The following is a 13,307-nucleotide window of genomic DNA, read 5'->3' as shown; positions in this document are numbered from 1 at the left end:
GTTTGTTTTGTGTGTGTGGTTTGCTTCGTGTCACCAAATAATAGGTTTAGGATATAATTTGAAATTCTAAAACAAGGCTTTGGGGTTCTAGGCCTGCCAAGTTTTAGCCCAGAGAAGCCATTTAATGGTGTAGAAATGCAGTTTGCTCCCCCAAGACATACCAGTACCCACCCAAGCAATCCTCCTGTGTGCACCACCAAGTTTTATTGTCTCTGCATCTCCTGTGAACGCTTGTCACTTTTTTGTTTGCTTGCTTGTTTGTTTTTCGAGACGGGGTTTCTCCGAGTAGTTTTGGTGCCTATCCTGGAACTCATTCTGTAGACCAGGCTGGCCTTGAACTCACAGAGATCCGCCTGCCTCTGCCTCCGAGTGCTGGGATTAAAGGCGTGCGCCACCACCCCCAGTGCTGTTGTTATTATTATTCTGTCTGGTTATGGTTTTACTTTTTCAGTTGATCATTGCAGAAGTATGAAGGGGAAAGTCGCAAATTCCCCGGTCAATTTGATCTCGTAGTGCACTATCAGAAGACCGTAAGACTTCAGAATGGTGGTTGGGGTACAGCTGTATTCAATAGGTAAACTGCCTGTCTGCTACAGGCCAGTCCAGATCCAGCCTGACTCCTGCCCCCTCGTTTGTGTCTTTGGCTTGGCCTGCACTCGGAAAGAAAGCAGTGAGAAGCCAGGTGCGAGTCTGCTGATGTGGCAAGCCAGGGGAAACTCCAAGGCTATTAATTCAATTTGCACTGGCCTGTCACAGGGCAAGCTAACATCGCAGGCAGAACCAGGCCAGCTGCGAGAACCCTGCCACATACTCAGCCAGAACTGAGGAATGCAAGCGGGGACTTTCATAATTCCAAAGAAATCTCAGAGGTCAGAAAAGGCTTGTTTGCAGATGGACGGGTAGCAGGCATCCCAGTGAGCGCCGGCTGGAGTGTTCCTGCGAGCACAGAGCTGTTTCTCCATGGAGGGCACCTTTGAGTGATAAGCTCACCTAGAGGATCAACATGATGGAAAGAAAGCAAGTCCCCTGCTCAGTGCAGGTTCTGCTGGAACCTGAAAATTCGAAACCGGGATTTTTCTTGTAAGGTGACAATTTTTTCTTGTAAGGAATCAGGCTTCTATTAGCCCTAAAGTGAGAGAGTTCCACAGAACAACTGATTGGGGGTTTTGCAGCACCAAATGTCACTGTACTCAGGGAGCAGACTCTGGTGCTCAACACCGCATTAAAAAGTAAGAGTCTTACCTGCAAGATTCAGGGGAAGGAATCTGTCATTTTGATGGACCTGGGACTTCATGCATTTGAGTCTCCATCTGAATCCAGGATATTTATTTTCTTTTGGTGCAGAGGAGAGTGGTGGAGGAGATGAAACTGGGTTTAGAGTAAGGCCAGCAGTCCAAGGACAGTTGTAGGAAGACGTGGTAAAAACAATATTGTTTATGCGGAACAATGGCCATGACAAAGAACTGCAAGAATAAAGCACATGAAAAGGGTGTCCCCAAGAAACGAGCACTAGATGAATCTTGACATTCCTCCACAAAGGAAATACTTGGTGGCCAGCACTGCTATGAGAGGATGCTTTCTGGGATGAAAAACTGATGGGAGAGAATGCAGAAGTCAGAGGTGGTCAAAACTAAAGAAAAAAGGAATGGTACAAACGGGTGCAGGAGCCTGTCCTCAGACCTGCAGATTTTAGCCACCGTGTAATGAAGGAGGAGCTGTGCAAGGCTCTGGAAGTCAAGTTTGAAGAAGAAGAAGGAGGAGGAGGAGGAGGAGGAGGAGGAGGAGGAGGAGGAGGAGGAGGAGGAGGAGGAGGAGGAGGAGAAGGAGAAGAAGAAGAAGAAGAAGAAGAAGAAGAAGAAGAAGAAGAAGAAGAAGAAGAAGAAGAAGAAGAAGAAGAAGAAGACACATTCCAGACCCCTAGATGAGCTCACTGCTCAGAGCTACTCAGTCTGTTCTGTAAGCACTGGAGAAGTCGGCTTCCAGAGTTATGTCATGCGACATTGGAGCATTTCATAAGAAAGAGCCCTCCTCTTCCCTGGTGTTGCCAGAGCAGTAATGAATATAAAGCAATGCACATATTCTTTGAAAGGAAGGTGACTCTGCCTGCACCCACCCATAACCCTGCCTCCTGCCTTCCTTTTTCTTCTTTCTAGGGCATTAAACACGTTCCGACTGGAAATTTAATTTTGATGGAGCTGTGCGCATGAGTGTAAAGTCTGCAGAAAAGTCCCACTTGAGTTTCGTTTTCATAATTCCATGGGTAGCTACTTCAGCGAATGCTCGCTGGTGGCACAGTTGGCCAGTCCACACACTTAGCACTTCTTCGTTTGTTCTGTGCTGTGGTGTGGGGTTTTCTTTGGCTCTGGGGTGTATTGGATACGGAATGACGATATGTCTTAGGACTAGGAGGCTCTCCTGCCTTAGTCTGCTTGCTGAAAGTTGTATAAAATCCATACCAGAAAAGCCATCGTGCAGAGACTTCTTCATGAGTCATTCTATCTGGGGATGTTCCCGTCCTGAAGTCGTCATTACTGTTAAGACTGACGTGGTTGTAGTATTCATATCAGTTTACTTTGAAGTAGTGGGTAAACCGAGGAATAAGGATAAAGCAACATAAATTTGTCCATCCTATCCCACTGTTGGTTCCCTGTGACATTAACAGTCTTGGCTCTTTCGTAATTCCAGTCACTTATGGAATACAGCTATGGTTAATGAGAGCGTGCGTTGACCCGCTGTCATACAATGGAGGTTCAGTAGGAAAGCAACTGAAGTGTGCTGTGGATGTGCATTGCAGATCTGCGAATGAGCTACTGTTATGCGAAGTTTGAAGGTGGAAAGTGTTCATCACCCAAATCCAGAAACCATTCCAAGCAGGAGTGCTGCTGTGCTTTGAAGGGAGAAGGCTGGGGAGACCCTTGTGAGTTGTGCCCCACTGAGCCAGATGGTGAGTCAAACACCCTTGTTTCTCATTGCGTGATCCCATGTACATAGGACCATGAAATGAATAACAGTGTAAGCCTTTAAGGCAATAGGATCATCAAATTCCAAGTGTAATCAGAATGTCTGTTAGACATATTTTTATCAAAGGAGCCTGGTAATTATTTTCTTTTTTAATTATGTTGCAAATCAGTCAGATGAAGAATAGGCACATTGTTGCTTGATTTTTCCGGCCTCGCCCACAGTCAGGACAAACCTCTGTCACCCACCAGTCCCACAGCCGCTCAGACCCAACCAAATAAACACAGACACTTATATTGCTTGCAAACTGTATGGCCGTGGCAGGCCTCTTGCCAACTGTCCTTATCTTGCTAACTGTGCTTTTATCTTAAATTGGTCCATTTCCATACATCTATACCTTGCCATGTGGCTGGTGGCTTACTGGCGTCTTCACATGCTGCTGGTCATGGCGGCGGCTGCAGCCTCTCTGGTCATTGCGGCGGCTGCAGCGTCTCCTTCTGCCTTTCTGTCCTTTTATCCTGCCTAGCCACGGCCGATCAGGTTTTATTTATTAACCAATCAGAGCAAATTGACATACAGACCATCCCCCAGCACAGCCAAGTGCAGACCATCTCAAACACCTGCACTCAGGCCCATGGTCCTAATCATCCTCTATACGGACCTGCTGGGTAACGCCACAAAGAACCTGAGAATGGGCTCCCACAGGACATACAGAACATCCCACAGCAGCACATCATTTGGAGTCTTGGTAATATCTCCTTGTTTCTGGGTGTCCTATTCAATCTCTCAGTGTGTGCAGCATGTGGCCAAACTACACAATGGATGGGGGGTAGGAAGCCCGTTATTGGCCCTGGTCTGCCCACTAATGAGTGCATGTCTCACCACAGAGGCTTTCCGCCAGATCTGCCCCTTCGGAAGTGGGATCATCGTGGGCCCTGATGACTCAGCAGTTGGTGAGTGCTCCACGCTAGGTCCTCCCTGCCTCTTCTTTGTCCTGCCTCCAGGTCTTATTTCTCCACATCTACCTGGGAGGAGTAATCTCTTCTAGTTGTTGTTAACACCTCTTGGATGATAGCTGTATTGTGATATTAGATATTCACCGAGTGAACAAACCGAACTGACAATAATAGTTTAAGAAAAATACCTCGTTTTTCACTGTTTTTTTTTCTTCCTCCCCTTAAGATATGGATGAATGCAAAGAGCCTGATGTCTGTAAACATGGACAGTGTATCAACACAGATGGTTCCTATCGCTGCGAGTGTCCCTTCGGTTACATTCTAGAAGGGAATGAATGTGTGGGTGAGTAGTGGCTCATCCTCCTCCTTTGGAATTCTCCTATGTAAGAATTGAGCTACTTGGCTTTTACTCTACCAAGGTGGAAGTCTAGTTTTGTTCCTCCGTTGAGGAATTCTTCAATTAGATGGTTAGCTGGACCCTACCCTGTGCTAGGCAGAGAGCTACCGCAGTGAACCAAGCAAGGACAGTCCTTCCTTGCATGGCCCTTGTAGTCTAACTTGGACAGCAGATAATAGACATGTCCTAAGAGATACTGAAAAGGACAACAGTAAACAGAAGTCTTAGGACAATAAAAAATGCACTGTCAGTGGCCATAATTTATACTTCTAATATGTAGAAATACAAATTTTAAATGCATCTTGCATATTTGGCAGTATGAAAGACCACCCACCCCATTCAGTTTCTTGTTTCAGACTTTTCATTAAAATGTCCAAGTATGGCTCCTATATGGACCATTGACTGTAAGCTAGATTCAAGTGTTATAGACAAGGACTCTAAAGCGATGTTGCCGTAATATGGATTAAGTGTGATGTCAACACTGAATGTCTGTCTGTGCAAATTAAAATATACTGTCTTCACATAAGGAGTGGAGGTCTGAAGACTGCCGTGCAGGCTGAGGGCGGGAACCTGAGTGTCGTAGCCACCCTCTCCCACCCTTGACTGTGTCATTGTGCAAATGAAGTCATTTGTTTCACATTATACTGGCAGCTCTAAACTGCAATGACACTGTCGTTCTTTATGAAATCAAAGGAGACACAGTATTCTTGGCCCTAAAGTGTGGTTTAGTAGCAAAACAGAAACAAATTTTATCAGTGTTACCTTTTTGGAATCTTCAGTTTGCTGCTGTGTATGTGCAAAAAGAGCCTCCTTGCCTAGAAGTAACCCTTACCAAGAGCTCACTATTTTCCTGGTCTTCAGATATCTAAAATAGCAGTGCTGTTTCTAAAAATATGTCTCTTCCTTTCCCAAGGGAAAATGTTCTCCCTAAGGCCCGAGTCAGGAATAAGAACAGTGGATGTTCCAGGTGGATGGGATAGAAGACATCTGTATTTTTTAGAGATTTTTTTTTTTTTGTAAAATGTGTTCTCTCTCCACAGTTGTTTAGAAAGGTCATGGCCTAAACATATTTTCTTTTTTTTTCCCTAGCCTTTTTTTCTGTCTAATGTAAAACATCTGGTTTTAACAGATTCAACAAAATCTACTTGAATGTTGGTTTTTATCCAGTATATTAATTCTATTTAACCTTAGGTCTCTTATTTTGCGTAAGTTTAGTCTTCTATTTTATATCTGGCGAGACTCCATTGTATGTAAGCCTTCTTGTGCAGTGATGTAATATGGGGACAGTTGGAGATTTTTGTCTTCAAACCAGCAGAAACCCCTGGCTGCATGTAGGAACTTTATTCTAGTCATCAGAGCATCTACTCCCAGTGAAAGATGCACTTCTTCATAAGGCCAGGCTGCAGAAAACCACATTGGGAAATATAAGGGCTAGACATTCAGCTCTCTTATTGTCTCTGCCATTGAGCAAGGGCAACTCCAGGTATGAACCTGTGATCAGAAGGCATGCACACTCCCTCCTGGCAAGAACGGGAGAACTAAGCAAGATGATGCAGATCCAGGAACGAGGACAGAATGAAAAGTGATACCTGAGACCATTTTGTCTCCACTCATTTTATCTCCACTTGGATCACTTGCAGATACTGATGAATGTTCCGTGGGCAATCCTTGTGGAAATGGGACCTGCAAGAATGTGATCGGAGGTTTTGAGTGTACCTGTGAGGAGGGATTTGAGCCCGGTCCAATGATGACATGTGAAGGCAAGTACCTCCAGTACAGAAGACTTGGTTGCCTATGCTGATCATGGGAACTGTTGCTTGACTATAGTTCTTAATCAAATAGCTTTCATAATTAATTAAGAATCAAGAACATCTGAGCCTAGCATCATTTCTTCTCTGCGTGGCCTCATCTTTGCAGGAAGTATAAAAAAAAAATAGTTGGCTATTGACAAAAATACTGTCTATACAGGGTGCTTCCCAGTGTGTCTCTGTTGCTTACATTTCACCACCTTCTGTCTTATTTTCTATCTCCTCTCTTTGTTGTTGTTGTTTCCAAGGGTTTTTTCCTCTTCTTTTGTGTTGTCCTTTTCTCTTTTTAGAAACATCTGCACACAGAGCTAGATAACCACTGATGTCCTGTGGTCGTCTGGAGTCAATCCCAGGGAGAGGTTGCCTAACCCACTGAAGCATCTGAAAATTATTTGTCAGTATGACTGCCTAGAAGGGAGTATGGAAAAGAAGGAAAGGCTAGAGAATGCCAAAGAGTGGTTGGTCCCTAGACAACTTGCCTTAGCACGCTCCCCTCCCCCGGGAAATTGTGAGGAATGCAAACTTTCTGGCCTCATTCTAGATCAGTGAATCACAAACTCTAAAAGTAGGGCCCAGCAGCTGCCCAGAAGACCCATGTGCTCTTCAAGGTGAGGGTCACTGGGGTAAGAGAAGAATGGAGGGGAACATTGGTGCTGAAGGGAGCCCTTCCCCAGAGAGGTGTGAGCCTTTAGAAGTTGTGAATAAACTGTGACCTGGATATTCAGTCCTCTTCTCCATCCACATCATTGTTCTTGGGAAGAAACATGATTATTGGGGTGGTTTGTTTTCACCCTCTTACTTTTAGAAAATGCATCCTGATATTTCTATACCATGAATTCTAGAAGAGTAATTTTGCCCAGTAAAGGTAAAGCCATTCTTTAATCAGGGCTAGAACCTGGGCATCTGTGTAAACTGCATTTCTCTAAGTATATAATCACCAGAACACTCTGGGCAGAAGAACCCCTGCTGTCCCATAGAAACCATTGTTTGGGGAAGGAGAAGTGGCTAAGAGTATTAGAGGACTCAGCTTCTCTTCTGACCATAATTGCTTTAGTTGAAGGAAGCAAAGGTGATTCATAGTCCATGTACAAAGGAAGAGGCAACTGGTCAACCTGAGCCTTCCAAGTATGCAAGGTGGACCTTTTGTTTCTCATCCATGCAAATTCATAATTGCATCAGGACAATAAGCTTGGGAGCAATGCTGAGAGATGCAGACATATAGCCACCATATTTGCGCCAAAAATAAAATAATCAACACATTTTTATAACTTTCTGGAAAGGAAGACTTCCAACTTCTAAGAAAAGTACATTTCTCTCTTTCTGTCATTTTTGGTGTCATTGATCAACTATTTTACTTTCTTTTACTGCAGATATAAATGAATGTGCCCAGAACCCTCTACTCTGTGCCTTCCGGTGTGTAAATACCTATGGGTCCTATGAATGCAAATGCCCTGTTGGATACGTTCTGCGAGAAGACAGGAGGATGTGCAAAGGTGAGGGTCCTGTTAGAGCTCATTCAAGCCAGAACATTCTGTCTCTGTGCACGAGGGCAGATGTCCCAAAGCTTCCCTTGGTAGACCAGGGCTGGGAAATGAGTGTAGTTTCCTAATCCATAGCAAATGTAAGGGCTGCCATTTCTTCCTTTGCCCCTAGATTCTAACAAGAGGCACAATAGGCCCAGTGAGGGCTGCACTGCAGACCTTGCATGAGTTTGCTATGTATTTTATGTCTATGATATGTCAGTCATCCTATGAAGTTGTACATATTCTCTGTACAAAGATAGTTTCCAGTATCCTCAGAGCTCAATATGTAGAAGTAGATACAAAAGATGAAAATATAAATAAATAATCCTAGTATCATAAATATGATGAGAGTTGTATACACCAAATGTTCTGAGAGAGGCTGGAGAGATGACTCAGCGATTGGGTGTGCTTGCTGCTCTCGCAGAGGACCGAATTCAGTTCTAACACTCTCATCAGGCAGCTCTCAACTGCCTGTAACTCCAGCTCCAGGAGAGCTGACATCCTCTTCTGGGATTTAAGGGTACCTGGATGTAGATACATACATACACATTAATAAAAAGAAATCTTAAAAAACAAAAGAACAAAATGCTCAGAGGATATAACATAACAGGTATCTGAGAACCGAAGGGAAGAAAGAGATACTTCATCTCAAAAATGGGGGACAAGCCTATGTTCTTTAACATAAGCATTTTCGTTAAAAAGTCTTACTGAACACTGGCAATCTCCAGAGCATGGGACCAGGCTGAATCATGGAAACTGGTTATTCTTGAAGAATCCAGACCTGCTCTTTTAATGAGCAGACATCTTGTCTCTCAAAATGGCTAAAGTCCAGTTTTGTATGAAGTGGAAGCTCCCCTACCTGAGAGCGCCTCACCATGCAGAATCAAGTCCAAGTACCTGAGCTTAGAATGTGGAAGGAAGAAGGAAGAGGGGAGTGCAATGTTACTAAAATCAGAGAGAGAGAGAGTACAACCAATCCAAAGAGACAGGAATGAAGGTGGGAAAGCTTAGATGCTCTCTTAGAACTCAGATGGAGATTAAGATGCTCAGGAACTCTTGTCTTTTCCTCAAATTAAAACTAAAGCTTCACTTACACAATGACTCTTCTGATATTGTATTATACTAATTAGATTAGTTAACACTACCATATTAAAATAATACCATATAATATATTGCATCATAATAATTATTATGTAACAGGTTTGTTTTGTTATTATAACCCATGATATTTATAACACATAACATCATTATGTTATCACACTGCAGTTTTAATACTTTTATCATTGTTATGAAATAACATTGTATTATAAATAACGTAGGGCCCTTTTACTCTATTTAGTCATAAGAATTTAAATGCTTCAACAAGCAAGTATGAAACATAAAGCAAGGGAATCCAGAAAGGGCCTGCATAGAGCATCATGCTTCTGATGAGGCCATCGGCTGTCAGGAAGCATTTTCTTCACCAAGTTCAAAGGTGGTTAGAATATTCCCTCCCATTTTTAATATATCAATGCCCAACAGATGCCAAAGGAAATAAGCTCAGTGTTAAAATAACAGAGATAATCATCTTGGATTTAAAGGGCAAGCATCCAATGCCGCTTGTTTGTAAGTTGTGATTATGCATTCTTTCCAGATGAGGATGAGTGTGCAGAGGGAAAACATGACTGTACTGAAAAGCAAATGGAGTGCAAGAACCTCATAGGCACCTACATGTGCATCTGTGGCCCTGGGTACCAGCGAAGGCCTGATGGAGAGGGCTGTGTCGGTAAGATTATCTCTGTACAAATGACTCATTATGAACTTGAAGTAAGAGAGGCCAGAAGTGACCTGAACTCTGAGTCTTTGCCTCATCTCATAGCTCATGCTGGAGAGGCCTTGCTGTCCTCTCCTCTAGGCTGGCCTTCCCCTATTCTCTTGGCCTGTATTGATGCCAGGGTTGGGTTACCCACTTTTGACCCTTGCCCTTTCGTGCATGTGACCATCAGGAGATAGCTCTTTCCACTGATTGCCCTCACCACTGTTGACTCAAATTGCCTTACTGACATCCTGTGCTAGAGCCCTCTGAACCAGGACTGTCTCTAAGCCAGGGGCTCTAACTTGAAGAAATCTGCTCTTACCTTGAGGTGGGTCCAAGCATGGGTATTTAAAAGCTCCCTGGGTGATACTAATGTGTATCCTGTATTGAGACTCACAACCTTAGACTGGGGAATGGCAAACTGCCACTTCTTTTGTGAATAAAGTTTTATTAAAACACACTTTTAGCAAACCATGAGCGTGTCATAGTGGTTGTTTCTATGCCACAGAGGCAATCAGGTAGTTGCAGAAGAGACCATAGGGCTTATAGAGCCTAACATATTTACCGTCCAACCTCTTCTAAAAAGGTTTCTTAGCATTTGCTTGAGACAGCAAATATAGGAGAAAATAGGACGTTCTCACGTGTACTTTTAGAAGTAAATGACATCAAAAGATGTATTTTATGTTGTCAGTGACAAAAAGATTGTTTCCCATTGTCCTGGTATTCTCTAAGATACGTAACTGAATGGTAATTTTAAGAGCAGACTCTGAAAGCTCAGAGGAACCAATTGGGGCCCAGTGGTCACATACTGAACCCTCCAGGTCCATAGGTGGCAGGCCCAGCTGCAGTTTGAGCTTCCAGAGGAGGTGGGCCTCCCCTCACACATTCAGATTCCTTTGGTCTGAGGTCAGCATGGGCAGTGGGACTTTTGTTTGTTTCCATTCTGGGGGTTGAACCTACGGCTTTCCATGTGCTAGGAAAATGCTGTAGACTAAACTACATGCCCGGGCCATTTTGGTTTTTATTCCACGATAGAGTTTACCTGGCCTTGGGGTCCCCCTAGAGCCTTTGATTTTCTGTCCTCACACCGCAGCCTCCCAAGCCTGTGCCGTCAGGATTGGCTGAGCGTTGGGGTTTGTAAGCAGTTATCACACAGCTCTGGTGTCATTTCCGCATTCTCGGCCTCTTGTCAGCGAGATCCCTGCGCTCGGGACCGTAAGCTGTTCTCAAATGGAAGAGACACCGGGGGAGTTAGTTCATGATCTTCAGCTCTGAACAACTACCAGATCATCCAAAGATACTCCAGCTATTTTAGTGTTTTATTTTTAATCGGGGTTATTAAATTATGGCTCATCATTTCTCAATAATATTGCTCAAGTGTTACAAACAAGCCCCGTGGAAGCTGAAGATCAATCCAGACAAAGGCTCCTGGGTCAGCACAACTTCCTGACATTATTCTGATCAAGTCATAGATCTCTTTAAAATGACAATCCAGCTTCAGTGGCCCCTCCGCTGTGTCTACTCACCTTTCAGGAATCTTCTCTATGTACAGATAGGGCAAGGGTTAAGTTAAAATGTAAGTGTGCCTAAAATGCTGCTGTGTGACTTCAGATGTATCAACAATATGCTCATGGATGCCTTACAAGAACAGTGTGTGTGCGTGTGTGTGTGTGTGTGTGTGTGTGTGTGTGTGTGTGTGTGTGTGTACTTTTATGTGCAGAATCTATCTCTGGAAGGGCACGTCAGAAATTGGCAGTCAGGGGCAGGGGTGGGGTTGGGGGGTGCTCGTTATTTGGTGGCTGAGGAATACAGAGGAAAAGGAGAACTTGATGGCCCTTCTTCCTGGCCTTTCCTGGATTTCCAGTTTTTAACCAGGTGAATAGGTTACCTGTTTGCAAAGTAAACTGAGAGAGTGAGAGAAGAAAAAGAGGGAGGGAGGGAGGCAGGCAGGCAGGCACCAAGGAAAACACAGTCTTTCTATAAAATGTCTGATGGTTCCTGTTCTCTGTCTCCACAGATGAGAATGAGTGTCAGACCAAGCCCGGGATCTGTGAGAACGGGCGTTGCCTCAACACCCTGGGGAGCTACACCTGTGAGTGTAACGATGGCTTCACAGCCAGCCCCACGCAGGATGAGTGCCTGGGTGAGTACCCGCCTGCCCCTGCTGTTGCCTTCCCTCAACCTCCACGCTGGGACACTCGAAAACAGTATTTCTGCTTTGAAATAAGAGAAAACATTCCTCCTTGGGAGATGACTTAGTGACTGAGTGTCCGTTGGGCTCAGGACCTTCCCGCGACAAAATTCTTCCTTTGCCAATTGCACACAGAATTGCTAGCTTGGGGTGTTCTTCTTGCTGCCTTTAAAGGCCTTGTGATCAGGCCCACCTCTGTATGATTTCCTGCCCCCTTTTGCTGTAGCATGGCTTGTTGCGACTGTTCTTCCATAGGTCTGGGGGCACAAAGAGTTATAAGCTTGTCTCTGCCGATGCCTTTCTGCCAACTCACGGATTTCTTGTCTTGTTTCCCTCAGACGCCTCCTTTCTCTCTCCCTGCTGTTTCCAGCTTTTTCTTCTTGCTCCTCTTCGCCCAGGGTAAAGTGTTACACCCTTTTTATATCCAACCAAATTCCTAACCCCCCCCCCACGCACTCAGGAAAGTCTCTCAATTCCTCCTTGCCACGGAATGTCTCTTCCAGACAACCGGGAAGGGTACTGCTTCACAGAGGTTCTACAGAACATGTGCCAGATTGGCTCAAGCAACAGGAACCCCGTCACCAAGTCCGAGTGCTGCTGTGATGGAGGGAGAGGCTGGGGACCCCAGTGTGAGATCTGCCCTTTCGAGGCCACTGTGGCTTACAAGAAACTGTGTCCTCATGGCCGAGGCTTCATGACCAATGGAGCAGGTACTTCCTTTTTTCCTGTTGTTGACAAAAGATGCAGGCTCTTCTTTCACGGTGCAGAATTAGTTGCAAGGAATCTGTGTATTTCACTATGGGAAACGATGGAAACGTGGAGTTGACAGTGTAGGTTTGTCTTGTCTGGGTGACTGAGAGTGACAGAAATCCTTCTAGAGCTGTAAACACTCAGGCCCTTTTGCCAAGTGGCCTTGGCCTAGTTGACTAAGTTTGATATGTTTGGATCCTTGCCTCCGCATTGCAAGGGTCCAGCAGAAAACTGCTATAAGATAGTTTGTAGATGATATAAAACATCATTTTCAAATTTTAAAAATAACATGAAACAAATGGTCATTCTACTCCGCCAGCATTCATTGTCACTCAAAATTAGCCGAGGTGTATTGTGTCAAAGAAGCAAAAGACTGCTGGTGTGCTAGGAATCAGCTGGTGTCCTAGGATCAGCACACTTGTGTGTGAAATGCACAAGCTGCTTTCAACTAGCAAGCTAGATGTGAATGGAGGCCAGGGAGGTGTCTGAGGCAGCTCTGAAGACCTGCCAGCCTCGTGTGAGTCCCACTTTTATAAAGTGATCACAGTTAGATTTTAGTTCATAGAAGGACCGAGAAAAGGGTCCCATTGGTGCTCCATTGTGCTCCTTGGGGACGGGGATTAGAAGCAAGAAAATAAAGGAGAGTTAGGAAACAACTGTCTTTGTTTGGGAAGATGTGGCTGATGGCAGGATGAAGGAACTGGGTAGGTAAAGGAAGAAAGGGCCAGAGAAGATGGAGTTAGCGGAAGCAATTCCTGCTTCTTGGAGGAGGCTGAAACAAGATGGTGGAAGACACATTTCCTGAGACCAGTGACAAAGTGCTTACTTGGACCTCAGGGTGAACAGGGTCAGGCACACTCATCTGCTGATACTAGATGATTATTAGGCAGTGAAGGGCTGATAATAACTCAGGCAAGTTGCTTGTGTTG

At 44.6% G+C, this 13,307-nt stretch overlaps 1 protein-coding gene across 4 annotated transcripts in view; it reads left to right on the top strand.

Moving 5' to 3' along the window:
* Fbn1 (fibrillin 1) overlaps nucleotides 1-13,307 on the top strand; it is a 212,705-nt gene that overhangs the window by 184,215 nt on the left and 15,183 nt on the right. For 3 of the 4 annotated variants that reach the window (XM_076570544.1, XM_076570547.1, XM_076570546.1), the window contains 8 exons: nucleotides 2,795-2,944; nucleotides 3,846-3,911; nucleotides 4,141-4,257; nucleotides 5,952-6,071; nucleotides 7,490-7,612; nucleotides 9,276-9,407; nucleotides 11,455-11,580; nucleotides 12,132-12,338. In XM_076570544.1, the coding sequence (XP_076426659.1) occupies nucleotides 2,795-2,944; nucleotides 3,846-3,911; nucleotides 4,141-4,257; nucleotides 5,952-6,071; nucleotides 7,490-7,612; nucleotides 9,276-9,407; nucleotides 11,455-11,580; nucleotides 12,132-12,338 (1,041 nt within the window). Of the gene's footprint in view, nucleotides 1-2,794; nucleotides 2,945-3,845; nucleotides 3,912-4,140; nucleotides 4,258-5,951; nucleotides 6,072-7,489; nucleotides 7,613-9,275; nucleotides 9,408-11,454; nucleotides 11,581-11,966; nucleotides 12,047-12,131; nucleotides 12,339-13,307 lie in introns of those variants that run through there. The other variant, XM_076570545.1, reaches the window with a different exon arrangement.

This window comes from Peromyscus maniculatus, chromosome 4 (genome assembly GCF_049852395.1).
Source record: "Peromyscus maniculatus bairdii isolate BWxNUB_F1_BW_parent chromosome 4, HU_Pman_BW_mat_3.1, whole genome shotgun sequence".
NCBI lineage: Eukaryota > Metazoa > Chordata > Mammalia > Rodentia > Cricetidae > Peromyscus > Peromyscus maniculatus.
This window is presented reverse-complemented; position numbering and strand designations above follow the sequence as displayed.